Source organism: Acipenser ruthenus, chromosome 4 (genome assembly GCF_902713425.1).
Source record: "Acipenser ruthenus chromosome 4, fAciRut3.2 maternal haplotype, whole genome shotgun sequence".
Taxonomy (NCBI): Eukaryota; Metazoa; Chordata; class Actinopteri; order Acipenseriformes; family Acipenseridae; genus Acipenser; species Acipenser ruthenus.
The window spans coordinates 96,765,135-96,785,476 of record NC_081192.1 but is presented as its reverse complement, the minus strand read 5'-3'; the positions used below and the strand labels follow the sequence as shown (position 1 = coordinate 96,785,476).

The 20,342-nt window shown below is 36.1% G+C and overlaps 1 protein-coding gene across 1 annotated transcript; it reads right to left on the bottom strand.

The window, feature by feature from the left end:
* Positions 1-1,811: 1,811 nt before the first annotated feature.
* LOC117399479 (receptor-interacting serine/threonine-protein kinase 2-like) lies at positions 1,812-18,003 on the bottom strand. The gene is given in 14 exon segments (XM_059023128.1): positions 1,812-2,437; positions 3,224-3,433; positions 3,954-4,037; positions 5,726-5,831; positions 6,265-6,363; positions 6,828-6,913; positions 9,249-9,410; positions 10,470-10,519; positions 11,394-11,551; positions 13,346-13,501; positions 15,581-15,645; positions 15,648-15,733; positions 17,205-17,662; positions 17,766-18,003. Coding segments are annotated over 13 exon segments (1,806 nt in total). The 5' UTR covers positions 17,396-17,662; positions 17,766-18,003; the 3' UTR covers positions 1,812-2,084.
* Positions 18,004-20,342: the final 2,339 nt, after the last annotated feature.

Here is a 20,342-nt window from a genome sequence, read left to right as displayed (position 1 = left end):
CAAATTACTTCTACAAACTGTATTATTCAGCAGCACAGGTTAGCACGACACAGCACAGAATATATCAGGATATTCAGATACGAAAACACAGCCAAAATACACACGGCACTGAATCTCCTCATGTAACTTCCTCGTGTCCAACTTTTTCACAACCTTGAAAAAGCATTTTTGGAACTATAGGATACATGTATATTGACAAGTGCTTTATTGTGGAAGCAGTTTCTAAAGGTAGAAGTGGAAGTAATGCTTGCAGCAAAAGTGCTGCATAAGGTAAAAGAAAACTCCTTAAAATAAAAAACAAACAAACCTGCATTTCATTTTTCCGATTCAAGACTTTAATAACTTGATTTGTTGGATTGTTTTCATACGTCTAGAACTATCCACAGAGTCATAATATAAAAAAGTCCCAGTGAAAGTCTTAACCAATTAGGAATGAACCATCAATGGTCTACAATCTTGATACTGAAAGGAAACACTAAATTTAAAGTGATCACCATATTCGATATTAAAAAGTCTTGATAAAAACCATGGTAATCAGCTGGGAAACCAGCTACTGCAGCTGCCAGCAACAACAACAAAACCACATTAAAAATGTATTTCTGAATGTTTCTTTTTCTTCAAACATTTTTCCAGAAAGCAGCAAGATGTAATTTAATGAAACAAGTGAAAAAAACGTTTTTAAAAAGCATTAGAAAAAAATAAATATACCTTTGAAAATGAGCCATCATTCCAATAGGGTTTTTTTTTTTTTTTTTTACCAAGATAAAAGAAAAAAAAAATGGAGCCTACTTTTAAGCAGGTATCGCAGCAGAGCATTTGCATGTTAAAATAAGAAACAAGTTTCAGTGACACTTATATTGCATTTTAAAACATCCATTTCTAGATATTCATTAAGGTTTAAAAAAACAAATGCTGTAGGAATATTTAATTTTTAAAACGGACCTCTTAACTTTTCCTAGGTTATTATTATTCTATGAAATCTTTTGTTCTCAGTTTTGGCTACAGATAGGCCTAGCTCTGTTTAGGAACAGATTCAGCTACAGTAGAAAAATAGTTACAAACACCATACTTATGAACTGACCACTCAGCCGAACGGCCAGTTTGAGCTGGAAGTTTGCAATCACTCAACCATGCCCACAATGCAACCAGAAACCAGTTTAGAAAAGTGCAACGTTAACCTACTGAAATGGTAAGGACTGGGAAACGCAAATGTGTTACACTTTCAATTGAAAGATAACATTTCAAATATTTTTTTAAAAACTTGACATTGGCATCATACTCGGCAATGGGAATACCGTATCGGGAAATTGTCATCCAAGTTAAAAAAAAAAAAAAAAATGGGCAAGAAAAAAAAATCCAACAGTTAGCAAAGCAGTAAAAACAGAGATGCATCATACGCATATCTGAAAATGATGATGTTTTGTTAAAGCTCTCCATAAACGTTATGCTGGTTATGGAGAAGGCAAAACAACTGTGACAACAAATGCATCCAGACAGAGGTGAGGCAGACTTCAAAGCAAGTACGAACAATTTTACCAACATTTTAAAAGCAAAGATTTTTTTAAAGCCAAAGGACTCTAATTGACTGAGCAAGCTGCACAAATGTGTTTAAAAAAAATTGAAACAAACACTATCTTAACCCAGCTGTTCCTTTTTAAGTCTGTGTTTTTGCTACAGTTACACTTTGAATAGCAAGCTAAATGTTGCATTTTTCTACGTAGTACGATTTTAAAGACTTTAAAACCATAACAATAGGAGTATTGCATTACTGTGCTGTATCCTTGTATTATTTACCAGATTAAGGCTGTAGATAGAAGGTGTACACATTTATTAAAACCATCGAAAACTAATCTTCAGAGCTGCGGACATTTCAGGCTTACATCAAATAAAGTTTGGCAGAATAAGAGTTTGGTCTTTACTTTCATTATAACAGAATCCTGTATAACAAGGTCCAATTCTCAGTCTCTTCAAGATCACTGAGTTTCAATACTTAAATACACTTCCACTTCCATAGAATTATTGAGAACACATTCTTTTGAAGAAGGCAATCCAACGTCATATGCATTGAAAAACAGGTTGAAACGTTACAAGTTTTTCCGGTTCTCGAAGGTCAATGAAGATGCACCGAAAGCGGAAGGTGACACGTCTGGGTAAGGCTGTAGTCCCTTTTGCTTGTTATCCTTTATTTTCTGAACAATGATTCTTGCAAAGTCCTCTCCCTGACTGTCACAAGTATCTAGCAGCTTCCTGACTTTAGCAGTCCTTGTTGACTGGGTGGTAATGAGTTCGTAGTCCTCTCTCATTAGGAGCTCTCTGGAGAGAAGTGCATCCAGAGACTGGTTAATACAAGCCTCAGTCATCTGTGTAACAACATCCTCTCTTCTGGCTTGGATCCACTGATGCGCTACTCCTGGCTGTGCATACTCTGGAATAAAAACTAAAACAAAAGGGAACATACCTTATTACCTTCTCACTTTCTTTCATATAAGGGAAGTAAGCATTTTTTTTTTTTTAATGACAACTGCAAACCTGTTTTTAAATCCCTTTTACATCTCACAACTCACAGAATTCCATTGCCACACACCTGTCTTTAATATAAATCTGCATACTGGTCAAGCAAATCGGACATGGCATTTGGTGAATCAAAAATTTCAAAGACCACCGACTCACGTGGCATTGAAAAATCCCACACAAACATGATCTAAGCACTTTAAGGAACAAGCCATACACAGCATTAGGATAAGAGCATTCCAGGATCGATTACTGAATTTGAAAGTACAGACATTCTAGTAAAAGCAAAAACCTCTTGAAAAGCTATCTTAAACTGACAACTTTTGGAAACGATCCTCTGTCCCTGCTTCATATTACTGAGGTTTGCAAATGTTGAGCAAGGTTTTCTTGACTGCAAACATAGCATTTTATAGAAGGATTCATTTCCAGTTAAACCGGTTCAAAAGTATTTTTTAAACAATATGGGTATTTTTTTTCCTGCTTTTAAACTTATGAAAATTATGATTTAGATCAGCTGACATTTTGATCATTATAAAGACCCGATGGTCCAGTAGTATTGTGGTTTCATGTATTTTGATAATTGGTATTTGCTTTATTTTGCTGCTAAACCTTGACGGAACATAGTGCACATCATAACATTTGCCTCTTCAAATTCATCCTCGAGTTGAATATCGTAGTGTATTATCAGTATAAATCATTTAGATTGATATACCTGTGGGACTGGGTTGCAAAGTCATTTTACTAAGCTGAGCTGCACATTGAGACTCAGGGACAGATGGTTTGCAAGGAATGTTGAAGCCTGACTGTGTTCTGGCAGTTTGGTAACTCTGCTGATTAGGCATGTTATCCTCAAAACTCTGGGCAATCAAAGTCATGGGCGGGGCAGTCGGGATATTTGATAGAGGATTCAGATGGATGAGTCCTATAAAAGAGAAAATGTATTAAACCAATAGATAAATTTAAATTCTAAAATGATCGCCAACTGAAGACTAAAACACTAAAACCTATAACACACACTTGGCACTAAACAAGCTATTCTGTTAAATTTACAGTAACAAAGTTACAGTAACACTTATTTCTAAATTTAAAAAATAATGGTTCAAACTTGCAGTAAACTCCCATGGTGTTAATTAAGGGCTTCAGTGTGTTGTGGTGTGTGTTTTTTATTTATTTATTTATTTATTAAAATAGTTTATATATTCTGTTAACTGTTATTGTTTTTGTCTCTGGCACACCAAGTATCTGATTTTGAAGAACCTCATAAAGCAAAGTCCTTCATATTTGATACACCGATGACATGAGATGCAACGTTTGTCTTAGAAAAGAACATCAGAGTTTATGGTTGATTGTTACTAATTAAACTACTTGAAAATACCTCTTGTACAATTTACAAAATGTGGTCCCTACTAAAACAATAAAACAATATTGTAAAAGTTCACTACCTGATTGCACTGGTATGTTATAATTACAATTATCTTTAAAATCCATCTTTTTTGAATACGAATCATTTGAAGACTCTTGCAAATCTGTTAATGAGAAAAAAAAGAGGGTGAGAAGGTAATTATCGAGCAACTTTTAAAATGTATATATCATAACAAAATCAAAAGTTCAGTGTGTGACCTAAGTGTGTGTGTGTATATGTGTATGTGTGTATATATATATATATATATATATATATATATATAAAAGCAAGAGAGAAACTATTTAAATAGCACTTCTGTATATGTGTCAATAATATAATTGTACTGTAAGTAGTGAGAAAACAGAACAAATACTTAACATAGCTGAACTGCTAAAGTATACTGTCCGTAACCATTCAAACTAACCACAGCATTTCTATATGCCTGAATTAAGGTTACACCTTGCTGAATAAGCCATGCCAGGACGTTTGTGGTGAAACGGTGCTTACAACAACTGCAGCTAGTCCTCTAAATGTGCGTAAACTTCATTGTTTTTAACAAAATGTAAGTCACAATTAGGGCTGCTATGATTAAATCGAAAATCAATTTTTCGATCGATTCCATTCCTCATTATATACAAATCGATATAAATACTGGATAATCAATTAAATAATTACATCTTTTAACGTGCATGGTTAATAACATTATTTAAGTTTATCAACGAAACTGCACTGAACGCCCTCCCTTGCTATTTACAGTATTTCTGCCAGACAAGTAGTGGGCGTGCTCTTCTTTTCCTGCTCGTGTTAACCAGCATCTGATTTGCTGGTCCCATCCTACCAATGCTTTGTAAGTACGCCCCTCTGTGTATTCAATGTAAACAAAAAAGCGTGCAGCCTTGAATCCAGAGCAGAATGACAGGCTTGTATTCCTGGCAAACAGCCTGTAAACAAATTGTGCACATTGAAGAAAACTGACTTACATAGTTTGTGCTTCTTTAGAGTTTCAAAATGAACTGCTATATAATGAAGATTTAACAATATTCAATAACGTTAAAACATTTTTTTTTTTTAAATGATCAGCGACATTAAATGCAATTTTGGAGTAACGATCAACTTGACCTATAGTGGATATGCACGTTGAGGTAAGTAAATCAATATTCTTCTTCTTCTTCGGATTTCCGCATTGTGTGTTTCCCAGATAGTGAAGGTTACGTGGTACAATATTAACAAGTTGCAATGCGTGATGTTGCAGCTGTCACTGAATAAAAAATGTCATAAACTCGTGTCTAGTTTATATAGATTACATTCCAAAGTACTGTAATCTGTTTGGAATAAATATTTTAGTAACACTCCTGTAGTATGTTAAACTTGCTACCAAGGCGTAATTAACCCTCACATTCAATTGTTGTGCACAAGCTTTTACTTATAACAGCAATGACATTAAAATAAATCACGTCGTGGGGAGAGGAATGGCGCGAAAATGTATGTGAGCAATACAATCATCGATATTTATTCAAACGATTCGATTTTGTGTGCCCAATTAATCGATTGATATTTGGAGGCTGACAGCCATAGTCACAATGTAGCTAACGCAGAAAGCAAAAAAAATTAAATAAAAATAACAACTGGCTTTGTAATGTACAATATATTGAAACCTATAGGATTGCTCAACTATCCTCATAAAAAAATCTAAATCTGGCATTTGCGATCAACTGTGGTAACATAAGTTGCCTGTGTATCAAAGTTGATTTTAGGATACAGCATTCAATGATGTGTGCCACAGAGGGGTTTGCTTATATAGTAAAAACTTGCCTCTGGAAGGAACAATGTTAGAAGGAGGAGCACAGCTGACTGTCAGGAACTGGGGCTGTGAAAAGCCAGCTTCTTCTGAACAGGACCAGGAGGCAGAGCTGCTGTCCTAAAACACACAACATGAGGAACTTTGTAACAGCATGTATGACACAATAACACATGCCCTTCAGAAAGTTCAGCAAGACATTTGAGATGGTCTTAAAGCAGCTGTATACTTTACTAGGACGACTCCAGAGGCTCACACGCTATTCTCTCTACTCTCTCTCGAACGCACACAGGATCCCGTGCAGGGTTTTAATACCCGCTGCACAGGAAGTGAACTTATTTTTAAAGGCTTGGTTATTATTCCTTTAAGTACATCATAATGAATGTAAGTATGCCTGTTTTTATATGATATAATGGACTGTGGTTCAGCCACAGCTTAACTAGATTACTGTGGTATGCTCACCAAGCTCATTGTGTTCTTGCTACAATAACGTGATAAGAACAGAACAGGAACCTGGTAGCAACATTTATATATTACACACATATTGTCTTACCTGCCAAGGAGGGACGTTTTTCATTACATTCAGAGTTTTCTGTCCTTTTTGACACTTCTCAAAAGTTGAACTTGATGAATAACGTGATCCACTGACTAACTGAAAACAGACAAAGAGGTTTTAGTTATTCTTTGCCCGATGTAGACAGTCACAGGTGTATATGGCTTGGCATTATTTAGTTTGCGCGTGTCTATTTTCTGTCTTGATCCAGTGTAGAGGGTGAAGGTGCCACACTGTAGAGCAGACGTCACCTTCGTGTTGCTCCACACCTTCCCCATTCTTACTTTAAATGGACAGAGAACTCTATATGCTGTGCCTTCCTGATAATTAAAACGAAAGACAACAGTATCTGTAAGGGACACTGTCCTGCACACACGAGAAGTCTGCCTTATAGTGTTGTACCCTGGGATATGTTTTAAAGTTGAAAAGAGGAGAATAGAAAGGGTTTAACCAAATATAAATAAATATTCCACTACACCTTAAGAAAAACAAGAATATATATATATATATATACATATATATATATATATATATATATTTGCAATACAAACACTGATTCTTACTTTGGATTTCTTTACTTCCAGCACTGCTTCAAGCACATCTATTTCATCAAACCTTCGTACCATAGGTTCCAGTTCGATTAAACACTCTTCAAAAAACAAAACAAAAAAAGAAACGGTTATTCTAGTATTTCAGCCGTTATTACAATGCATTGTACCAGTACAGTATATTTATTATTATTATTATTATTATTATTATTATTATTATTATTATTATTATTATTATTATTATTTGTTTATTTAGCAGACGCCTTTATCCAAGGCGACTTACAGAGACTAGGGTGTGTGAACTATGCATCAGCTGCAGAGTCACTTACAACTACGTCTCACCCGAAAGACTGAGCACAAGGAGGTGAAGTGACTCAGTGAGTCAGTGGCTGAGGTGGGATTTGAACCGGGGACCTCCTGGTTACAAGCCCTTTTCTTTAACCACTGGACCACACAGCCTCCTATTTAAGCTTTCTCCTTTTTGGCGTTTACTTTTCAGGGCCTCACATAATACCGTAATAAATCGCTCACCATTTGACAGGGGTTCTTCTTTTGAACACAATGAAACATGTTAATTACACGACTTTCAGTATGAGTTGTTTCTGACCAGGTGAGCTGAGATTATGGAAATGCTAGTATCCACAGTAAAAAATAGGTATATATCTGGTATGATTCAATCAATCAGTCTTTATTTTGGTATAGTGCCTTTCATGAGGGCCGCACAAAGCGTTTTACATGAAGAAAAAAACTAAAGAAAAAATAAATAAAGTAATAACAGTAATTGTAATAACAAGAATAGTTAAAAGTATTTAAAATAAATAAAATTCAAATAATGCTAAAAAGTAAAATAGTAAAATATGCCATATAGAGACGAGAGAATATCATTTTAGATAACTGGATATGCCAGACTATAAAAATGTGTTTTTATATCGAGATTTAAAAACATTAATCAAAGGAGCTTCCCTTACAGTACTGTTCCATAATTTCGATGCAATATAGCTGAAGCATCTACCACCTGATTTTTTTTCTGAATAATGGGTATAGAAACTAACCTAGCATCCTCAGATCAGAGTGACCGATTGGGGACGTATGATGTTAATAGATCTTTAAGGTAAGAAGGAGCAAGACCATTTAGAGCCTTGAAGGTTAATAACAACACCTTAAAATCTATCCTAAATCGGACAGGAAGCCAGTGCAGAGATGCCAGCACAGGAGTGATATGATCTCGTCCCAGTTAAAACTCTTGCAACAGCATTTTGTACAAGTTGCAGACAAGACATCACATTGCTACCAATACCAATTAAAACACCATTACAATAACCAGTTCTTGATGATGCAAAAGCATGCACCAAATTGCTCAGCATCCTGTCTGGAAAAATACCTCTCGATCTGGAATTGTTTCTTAAATGAAAAAAATACATTTTTGGAACATTTTTAATGTGTGCCTCAAATGAGAGGTCTGGGTCAAACATGACACCTAAGTTTTTTTTTTTATTATTATTTCTGCTCTAAAATCTGTACAAAGACTGTCAAGTACAAAGATTGACACCCATGTTTTATTTGCTGTGATTTTCATTAGCTTGGAAATCTCCACTAGCCACATTGGTTAAGCTGCTTTGAAATAATTGCACTAAGTAGCAAAGCCCCTGTAACTTGGTACACAGTTAACAGTTTCATGACGTTGGCCCAAAAATAAATGTTACACTGAAAAGTAAGTGATTTATTACAGTATTTTGTGAGGTGCAAGCCTACAGTAAGTATAGTAACCAAGAACATTTTTAAATAAAGTGTATTAATGAATACTACTGTAAATCAATGCTATACCTAGAACTAGATTTTGAATTCCACAGCAGAGCCATCAGAGGGTTGTTCAGGTATAAAGAGCCTGGATACTTAGTTCCTCTGTACTCACAGCAGAAGGACATGCGAAGAATGTCAAAGCTTACACTTTCAGGTCGCACCGAGCTAATTTTGCGAAAACTTAACAGTGCTACAACACCTAATGCTCTTGCTAGCAAGCACCTTCTAGGCACAATTCCAAGACGAATGATCAACAGATTAGCGGAACGATTCCTTCAGATCGGAAGTGTAGCAGATTTCAAGAGAATCAGATGTCCCATATCTGTCGATGCGAGTCCGTAACGGTCAATAAGAAAAACAAAATAGCACAGGTGACTGGTATTAGCCGGTCAAGTGCATTGACAATTCTTCATCGTAGTACGTTTCATTCATAACGAATTTACCACTGTACAAACATTAGCAGTAGCACATACCGCATGCCTGAAGTGATTATTTGAATGGATGAAAGAACAGACAGTCAGTGTGGCAGATAACATCAGCTTCTTAGATGAGGCCATTTTTACCTGACCGGTGACTGGTGACCCTATGGTGGCCAAATGGTGCATATATACGTACATATCAAAATCAAAAACGTACTTATGAAGGAGAGGCGTACATCTGGATTTGTTGCCCAGCCACTGGTCATAAGCTCTATCAAGGTGTCTCTGCTGGGGATGTCAAACGGCAGACTGTCTTCGCTGGTATCTGGACGACTTCCTCTCAAAACACTAAACATGATCTGCATGGGGTTTGTAGCTTCTGTAAAAAATTAAAACACCATTGTAAGAGATAAAAAGTTTTCACTGAACCTGTGCCGGTGCATATATCATGAAAATGTAATTTTAAAAATAACTAGGAGAATGGTTTTGGGGGGTGGGGGGGTTGCATTACTGGCAGTATTTAACAATGTCATGGGGAAGGATGGTTTTACATAAACAGTGACTGTTTAAGGTATCTCCTGCTGTACTACGGACACAATCTGATGACATATACAATATATCATTACAAAGTAAATGTGTTTGTAGATGAGAAATCAGTACAGGGAGGGGGTCAGGGGTAATAGAAATAAAATAATATCAAGTACAGCAGTTATATGGAAAGAAAGGTGTAAGAAATATAAATGAGCAAAACAATATGTAACATATGCTAAAACCACACAAAAGTACTTAAGGATCCAAAACATTGAAAAGATGTAAGATTGTGTTTGTTCGTTTCAGATTGAGAGCAGTCCACTCCTGCTGGACACAATTCACATTGTATCAGGCAGGTCAATGTAATCAAGTCATCACGTGGCTGACTGCTGAAAGTGATTGCATTTATTAGAGCTTGAATCAGTAAGCTGCTTATGCAGTTCAATCACAATGTCAAACTGCAGCAAATAAACAGATGCAACCTTATATATTCATACTATAAATGTGATGCAGATTAATAAATTCAACTCTGATCGGAAAATTAACTTCCAAATTTGCAATCTCTGCTGGAACAGGGTTGGATCTTAAAGCCGATTGTTTCAAAGCCACCGCAAATGACGCGCAACAGCATAAAAGCAGGCCCTTCATTATATTCTAACAACGCTGTTACTTTGTAAGTTACTTTATACCCTTAACTGAACCAGCTAAACCAAGAGAGGCCCTTTCATCTCAAGAACTTCCCAGTGAACTCTTTCGAGTGTTTACGGTCAGTCGGTATGTCATTTATTTTTTGTTTCAGTTTGATGTACCTGGTACATTTGGGAATTGGGTAAGTACGTTTAGATGACGTACCTGTTACGTGTTGTGGCACTGAAGGCATGAAATACAAAATGCTATATGATATTACCTTCAAATGGTATCTTTCTTGATAGGGCTTCCCACATAATTATTGAATAGCTGTAATAAAAAAAAAACAATTACAAAAATCAGATTTTACATTTTAGTCACAAATCACAGCAATTTTATTTAATTTCTCTCCATTTTTTTATGTTTTATTATATTATGTGTTCTATGTAAGATCCTCTATTGTTGTGTATGCTTACTAACTATTCCAGCAACCAAAGTAGTCCCATTAAAACAGAAGCCAAAAGTAACGACTACAGCATTGAAGTCTGTTCTCCATAAATGGCCCATAGAGTTTTCAATTTTAAATCATGAGCAATAAATGTCTTGATTAGGAAGCACATGCCAACCAAGTAACATATTATGTTACCCACAAACAAGCAGCCAATTTGTAGGAAAGGCTATACAATGGGTATGCTAATCATGAACTAGCAAGAGTGAACATTCACTTGGATCACATTTTATGCCAGACCTTATCATTTGATTTTCATCAAGATTAAAATGAGTAAGTAGGCTAACGGTGCTACAATAGCTTTTCTATATACAGCTCTGAAATGATATATTTAATAATGTATTCTAATACAATTTAATCTTTATTCTTCACTATCCATATGGGCAAGTGCAGTGTTGTAAAGGAAGTATTTGATTCAATCGTTACATGACCAGCAACACTGTAAAGATTATCAGTTTATCCAGGTGGTGGGCAGGAGCGAGCCACTTTCTCAGGCTCAGCCAAGTCAACACCACACAGTTCCAACTGTAGTCAATTACTACATGTAAAACGGTTACTATTTCATAAATATTCATAACGGTTCTCTTGATGTTTTTATGTTAGTTGTTTCAAAACATTCATGTTTATTCAAGTGTAGTCATACAACCAAAAAAACAAAGCCCCTGTAAATAAATGTGTGCTCAAGGCAGTGTGTACCTGTACATGTCGTGCTTCACATCTGCCCTTCTGTTTTTGGAAGGCTCATACTCTTCTGGAGGCATGTAGATAACTGTCCCTCCCATTTCAGGTGGCTTGGAGCCAGATGCTTTACTAATAGACAGCTGACGCCATTTCGAAAGTCCAAAATCTGCTATCTGAAATCAAAAGATTTATACTTGGAAGTAATAATATGATCTAAAACTAGACTTTAGTTGTTCATTTAACATGGCGGGAGAACAAGGCTGGGATATGAGAAAGTTCCATACCGAGTATAGTGTGATAATTAAGGTTTAGCCAAGTCAAATGTTTATGATATCACAGAATGTATGTCATATTGACAGGCAGCAAGACAACGTACGTCCTAAATGAACTTGCCTGGGACCAAAACTTTAAAATACAAAAATAAAAAATAAAACAAATGACAAAATCTGTCAAAACCACATCATTCTAGTTTTCTACTGAAGAAGTGACAAAGCACTCAACTATTATTATTATTATTACTATTATTCATCAGGCTGGAATAACTGGTAACAGATTTTGTCCACCAGTTACACATACACACGTAATAGAACAGCCATGCATGGTTAACGGTGGAAATTGTAAGGGGATTTCCAGTAGCACTCCAGATGAAACCAAGGGCTTAGTTGGTGAAGAATACGAGCAGAGCTGAACCAGGCCTCACTACAAACACAGAATATGTTTTACACCAGTCACCACACAATATATTCTTTACTTTATTTTGGAACAATAAATAATGGAAATGGTAATGCCCCAAGTGTAAACTGCAATTGCAGAGATTCCTCCTTAAACACAGAAATAGCTACACTCCAAACTATAATCTCACTTTCTTCATGGGAATGATACCTTTCTCTCATTTTCAGTAGACTCCCAGTACATAAAATACAGTACAACACTGGCTGTTTTTCACGGACACATTAGATTAGTTCCTGTTTAAAAAGACTTGCTTCCCATTTCTAAATTTAAGAGTAGCTGTGGCTGAGCTTTTTTCACTACCATTTTGAATAAATAATTGCGCAAGATGAACCAGTAAAAGATAAATTATAGGCTATTTAACTACTACAGAAAAGTAAAAAGTTACATTTAAAATTGAATGTCTTAATTTGAAGACCAATTTTACAAGACAAAATTAAAGATGTATTTTTTTTTTTTTTTTTTTAATTGTCTCATTCTACCTAAACATTATATAAAGTTCAAATCATATTTATTGAAGCTTCAGGTATCAGATACACGCACAAAGGTACCCACCGGACTGAAGACAGCAAGGTTTATTCAATTGATCTAAATCCTGCCATGGAAATAATTTCAAGGTTATAAAAACATCAAACATCTGACAATGTATGCAAGTCTCTCAAGTGTTGTTGAAGCTGACACCCTGGGATCCTTCAAGAAGTTGCTTGTTGAGATTCTGGGATCAATAAGCTACTAACAACCTAATGAGCAAGATGGGCAGAATGGCCTCCTCTCGTTTGTAAACTTTCTTATGTTCTTAAGTACATTTCTGTAAAGGATAAGGGGATTTAGGATCTGCCAGCATTTAGATCAATTGATATAACCAAGAACCTCACCATGCATGAAACTTGGCCATATGTCTGAAATGTATGAAACTTTCCAATGATTTAATTTACTGTTTTCCTAAAAGGTCAACACTTTTAATCTGAGAAATAATAATAAGGAAACCCATTTATTTGTTTATTTTAAAGCCCAGAGAGCCATGTTTAACCAGTAAAATTCCAGTCCTCTGTTGCGAGCTTCAAGTGTACTTGGTTGACTGGTCAGTTTGCAAGTGTGGTGGTTCTAACCTGGAGGTTATACTGTACTGCATCTCAAACTTACTTTAATTGTTGATTGCACAGATATCTAGTTTTTTTGTTTTGTTTTGCAGTGTGTACTCTATGTAAACTCCACAGAATCTCTGAACATTAGCATACCTTCACATGGAATTCAGCATCAAGAAGGATGTTCTGAGTCTTCAGGTCGTGATGTAACAAAGGTGGTGTCATATTATGGAGAAAATTCACTCCTAATGCAATTTCATAGAGGATACGAAGTCTCAATGACCAGGCAAGTCTTGGGTAGATTTCTCTCTGTGACAGAAAACATGCAAAATACTCATCAACAGTCCATGCTGAAACTGCATGGCGAAATTGTCTGAAACTTATCAAGCTAGGCTTGGGGGGGGGGGGGGGGGGGTTGTTAAATTTATTTAAAACAATGGTGGATCTAAATATTGCCACAGTTGACAAAACAAAGTAGAGCTCTTTGAACACAGATCTTGTAAAAATCAAATAATTGTGCTTCAAAGTGTTAACATATTTCTGTCAGCAACAATATGTAAAATTGCAAAAAAGGGTTATATTTTAATGATATGCAGTGTATCAGATGTTGACAGTATGAATTTGTACGTAAATGGATCCAGACAGCCTTTGACATGAATGTTGATTTTGTTTTTCATTATTACTTAAAAAAAAAAAGAAAAGACAGAGACACACTGCCATAGAATGTTTTATCCAAGTCATTTCATATTCAAAGTGTACTCTACCATCAAAAACACTTGACATGGGCTTAATACCACTGCTTCATACCTACTGCTAGATAGCTGAGTGCAGAGACAGAAGATCAGTTATGCTAAGAGTATTACGAGTATTAAGAGTATTGTGTTTTTGTTGCAATCACAAGTTAAGGCATGACCTTAAGTGCCTTCCAGTAAGTGAGTGCTGGTGTACCGCCTTGCATGACTCAAACTTTAACAAAGAAGTTTCTTAGAAGATAATTTGAAAGCAGCTTGATTCAGCAAAAGAACCCAATGGCTAATACTGTACCAGGGTACAAAGGATTGACAAAAATGAGAAATAAGCACCACGTTGTGCTGTGCCTTCCACCGATTTACCACCTTGTCAGAATCTGTGTGACAGTTTCTAAATTAACAAGTGGAAAAATAGGTCAGTCTGTTTGGGATTTCTATGTATAAAATTGTTTTAAAAAAACAGACAATCAACACAGTCGCTCTTGGTCCCATTTAATGTAGCTGTCAGAAAACTTTAGCATTTTAAAAAGAATCCAGCACAAACTGACAAATAGTGATCGCTACATAAAGTTGCCAGTGCTGCTTCAGATTTTGGAAGCGAGTCAATCTGATTCTGTTTCTGTCTGCCATATGATACAGGTACGTCACTCCAAAAATGCCTCAAGGTTTTCAGGACTGGTCCAACTTGTAAAGGAAATGTCTGAATATTAAATGGATATCCAAACATGAAAATTCCATGTTCGTTAACTATAAACAGTTAATGTTTTTTTTGTGTGGAAAAAACACCAAATTAAATCTCTCTCTCTCTCTCTCTCTCTCTCTCTCTCTCTTCTCTCTCTCTCTCTCTCTCTCTCTCTCTCTCTCTCCTCTCTCTCTCTCCTCTCTCTCTCTTCTCTCTCTCTCTCTCTCTCTCTCTCTCTCTCTCTCTCTCTCTCTCTCTCCTCTCTCTCTCTCTCTCTCTCTCCTCTCTCTCTCTCTCTCTCTCTCATACACATGCCAAAAATTATGTCATGGTATATTAAGGGGATTATTCACACTTTCCTTATTTTTATTTGCTTATTTTAGCGGACTCCTTTATCCAAGTAAACTAGGGTGTGTGAACTATGCATCAGCTGCAAAGAATCAGTGAGGGAGCCAGATCGAACCGGGGACCTCCTGCTTACATGCCCTTTTCTTTAACCACCAGACCACACTCCCTCCTATTATCCCTATTTACTATTTCTGCACTCCTGGATATTTGGCATATTTACTAAGGCACCAGCACAGTTGATCTATGAGATGTCTCAGAGCAAGCCTTAATGACATTTCTGTTATGACGCATTAGCACTCAAACAGTGAGCTTGTCAGAGAAATCCTAAAGAAACTGAAATGACACCACAGAAATAGAAAAATAACAAAACACCAGTACCAAGCATCCCCCAACACAGCTGTGAATTTATAACTGCATCTAACAGTAAGATGCAAAAGTAGCTTTAACCCGACATATGACACCAGTGTGTACAGAATATATGGAATAGGAATTAGCAATTCAATGTTTCATTGCAATTTATAAAATGTAACGTGACAGGTGGACGGAGAGACAGACCCCCCCCCCAATATTAAATTATCAAACTAAATAAATACATAATAAAATAAATACCTCATGTAGTAGCTGGTCCAACGATCCATTGCTCATGTATTCTGTCACAATGCAGAAGAATTCAGTTCATTGCAGACACCAAAAATCTGGATAATATAGTTAAACCTGGCTTTATGGAGTACCTCTGCTTCCTTTAAAAGACTGTTTCTTTCCCTGTGCAAAGATAAAAGATCACATTTGAACTACCTTATCTACATTACACAAACAAATACGTACTATGCCACGTATGTACTTCAAAAACAACATTTAACACAATGACTGTAATTTCTTAGTAGGTTGGCAATATAATGTGGACAACTTTTGTTGCAGGTCAAAACTTTGATTGAAGTCCATGAATGGAGTATTAAAACACCAAACAGAGTACTGTATGTATTGCATTCCTGTGGTCTTTGCTTTAGAAGCAGCATCACAGATTTGACCTGTTGTCACTCTCTCTGGAAAGATAATGCTTTAGAGGTATGCTTGAAAGAAGGTGTGAGATGACTTACACTGTGCCTGCGTTTTATTGAAATTTTAACAGTATACAAGTAGTGACTAGAAATGACACGCGTTGCACAAGGGTATAGCACTAGCTCACATTCTTTCTTTTTAATTGGTTAAGTACAATGTGAATGGCATTACTTCAGTTGAAATCATCAAGATAAGATGTTCAGTACATAGTACATCGTGTGCTGACACTAGGGTATACTGGGGTCAGTTCCTTTATATACTGCAGTCTGATTTAACACTGCTGCTCCCTACTTCCAATAGCAGTCCAACCAGCGAGGTATGCACTACATGATTATGCAATGCCTGTCACAAAAGTCAAAGGGGAAATCACAGGAACCTGCATCATATGACAGAGTGAGTGAGTGTGTGTATGGCGGGGGGTGGGGCTGGGTTTGTTCAGGATTTACATGAACTTGTTTTACGAGCTTGTTCTCTACCAGTACTTAATACATGTGTATTGTTTTATTTTTATTGCTAAGTGCTTAAAAGCAGAGAGTGTATTAAAGGAGATTTTTGGCCAGCCAACAAACTCTGAACATGATTTATTTCGTTTATTAATAGGACTGCTCAAAAACTGAGAAAATATGTTAGTCAATTAAGCGTAGGGCAAGGATGATACTGATTTTATTTGAATCATCTATACAGGGGCATTTAAACGGCAGTTTTCACATCCCCTGACTAGCACTAGTCTTGGACTACCCAATGTTAACTTAGGTAAGGTTATCCTGAGCCAGACCTGATCTGACCCCAGATAACAGCTGATCGAGACCTTGTATTGTGTTTGCAGTTCACTACATATCATTCATTTTGTGTTAACAGACAGCATTAAACTTCTCTTTCAAATTTTAATACAGAATAAACACATTGCATTGAAACATGTTTTGAAAAAAAACATGCAATTAAAGTAATTTAAAACAATACGTTTGGCCTTTTTCGAGCGCAGACCATGTTTGTTAAGTAACATGTAATCATGTATTTATTGTCATTGATTTTGCCGCTACATTGTCACAATAGATAAATACAAGGCCATGTAAACATGTGCATTCAGCAGTGATGCCTATGGGGCAGCCAATTCCCAACTAATGCTGACAGATGGCAGATGGAAAGGAAATAATTGTGCAATCAATGCACCTACCTTTCTCCAACAGGACAGTCTAACTTGAGGCACTTGATCGCTACTGTAGTCCTCCAGTCAGAATGCTGAGCTCGGAACACTGTGCCAAACCCTCCCCTGCTCAAGTAGTGCAAGTCAGTGAGCTTCTGATAGGGGATAACAGGGAGGGTGCTGGTAAGGCTGCATAAATTTACACAACCAGAATGCTCCATTTGACCCTCCAAGAAATGAAACGTATACGCAAAAGAGGAGTTTAAAACAGTAAGTTAGCTTGTTATATCATATGTAAGGCTTCAGATGTAGTTTCACTTCAGTGAAAACGTAAAAATATGGTCCACCGGATGTTAGGTAAAAATAAAAACCTCAACCCCGTTTCCAGTGTCATTAAAATATAATCACATCCTGAGTCGGATTCCATTTTCAGCCGTCATTATGAATCCAAACCTTCTCTAGTCCAGTCAAGTTTCTGTCATAATCACCTGCAAAAAATAAAGGCACATATACGTGAATAAAGATGAGCCGCTTACAGAGCTGCTGCTAAGAACTGCACAAATGCAAAACGCACAAGCTCAACAAGCTCACCATGCTTTCCTTAAACTTTAATGTATTCGCTGAAAACACGCCTGTACCCTAATTACTCTCATCACATAATGCAACAGAGTACTGTAATTAAAACAAATATTGTAGTGTAGAAGATTACTTCAGCAGGGCTGCAGGGTTTTTCCCAACAATCAGCTTCCGGGTCTGACGTAAATGTTGCTCCATCAGACTGGTTTGAACAAACACCGCCTATTCCGGGAAAAAGGGCCGCGCCATGGCCTGAAGAAGCATCACCAATTAATACATTACGTTTTGCGATTAATAATAATAATAATAATAATAATAATAATAATAATAATAATAATAATAATAATAATAACAACAACATATAACATTCTAGTTTTATATTTATGGTTGTATTTACTCAACCAAATATTTCTCACTTGCTATAATTTCAGTCTTAATTATTATATTTCCTAGTTTGTAGTCTTAAGTGTTCTTCAGTAAGCATATATTTCAATGAATTCCACCTAACGGCAGTTGTAGGACACAACGTGGTTCTAATATTTTTCATACTTTTTTTTTATTTTTTAAACGCAGTAGTCTACAGAAACACAGACTTATATTTTGTAAAACAATTTTGTGACCACAAAAGTATCTGGAAAGGTTTTAGTTGGGTTTCGTAATTTATGTTTTGCTGTTATACAACATAGGGTGTATTTCTTTTTTTACACTCCATAACTGCCATACTTTACTGTATTGTCACTCATGGTGCAATGTATATCATGTTATATCAATCATCTTTTTTCCCTGAAAGGTACCTATTTTTGTCAATTTATATTATGTGTGTGTGTGTGTGTTTTTCTTTTTTAACTATGATCTAAATATTAATAAATATTTGTAAATATCCATTGACTGGATTTTTAACTCCCCCTTATTAAGTTGTGCTGAAGATGCCTCTTCATTAAGTTAAATACCCCAGTTTAAAGATTAAGTAGCAGGGTTCCGAAAACTATTGTTTAAATGTCCCCAGGTGTTGCTACAACCATTTAAATAACATACCTGTAATTTTTTTCATTGTTGACATTCTGACAGCTTTTTACACATAACTTTAAAGTCAAAGCTCATTTCAAAATGGCCACTCTAGTGCAGTGATACTACTAGTGTAAGGATTATTGCCCACACTGTCAAACAGGTAACACAGAAATAACGATCCATGATGTGCAGTGGAGCGGCCATTTTGAAAAGAGCTTTGAAACAGGCTTTAAAGTTATAAGTGTAAAAAGTTGTAAGGATGTTAACAACAAAAAGAGAAATTACAGGTATATTATTTAAACAGTTGTAGAAACGCGTGGAGATGTATAACACTATATTATCAGAACTCCGCTACTTACTCTTTAAGAGACATGCAATATGAAAAAAAACATTTAACTTGGAACTACAGAAAGGGGTATTATAGAATATTTTGTTGTTAATCACTGGAGATGCACACTGAGATTGATCACCCTGATATCAACAAAACCTGCTGGACACCAGCTGCATTGTGTGTAGAGCTGCTGCTATAAAAGGGCAGTGGGGTGTGCTTAATAACATGGCCAGGTCTAGTGAATGTATGAAACTTTTTTTCTTTTTTACTTTTCTTATCAAAGTTTACCATAATAAAACAATAGCAGAGTGTAATTAAGTGGCGTGAAAATGTGGTAAAGCATCGTAAAGCCCAGATAAGTAAGGTAAAGCATACAGTAATAAAGGCAAACTGTAGTAAACTGTGGTTAATGCATAGAATAACCTTGGGGAAAAGCATGGGCAAACTGCAAAATTACTGTGCAAATTTACTATGGTAAACTTTTGTGAGGGTGTCAATGGTCTTTTAAAAAATATTATACAGCAGAGGTGCCCAATCTGAGGCCCATGGGCCACAAAGGACAACCTTCGGACCTTTCATATAAACAAACCCTACAGGCATTCTTTATAGGGAGGCGAAACAAGGAAGCAAATGGGTTCAACTTAATTTTTTGTTTGCAAGAAAAAGGAAAATAATTTTAGAGTAACTACTAATAAAAAGCATTGATTTTGGCCTCTGCAATAAATATAAAATATAAAATGTGTAGATTGTTATAACCAAGCCATGTCATAAGGAGGTCACAAGGCTCTCAAGGGTGTTTGATGACCACACAGATTGGCCAAGGTTAGCTGTTGTGAGAGGATTCTGTCCACACGATATACTGTATGAAAGCGGTTCCAGGCAGAAGTTGTTTTAAATTTTTAAAAAAGTCCTTCACCTACAGTTTAATACAGTGTCCTTGATATTCAACTGCAACACAGTCGATATAAAGACACTAAATAGGTGCATGCATACAAATAAAAATAAAAAAGTTTAGGACATTTCAGGCAGTATTAATGAGCATTAAACAAAGTTGCAAACAAATGCCTTCTGTGTTCTGTACTTTATTGCACCTATATAGAATGGAAATTCCTGGTGTAGGATGAAGGAAAGGGCATTTAAGCAGAAGCTATTAAAGGAACATTGTAAAATACTTAGTTAAAAGGCTGGAAAATCCCAAGCAGTTTCAGCAATGTTAACTGCACTTAAAAACAGGAAGACACAAGCAGTTGGCT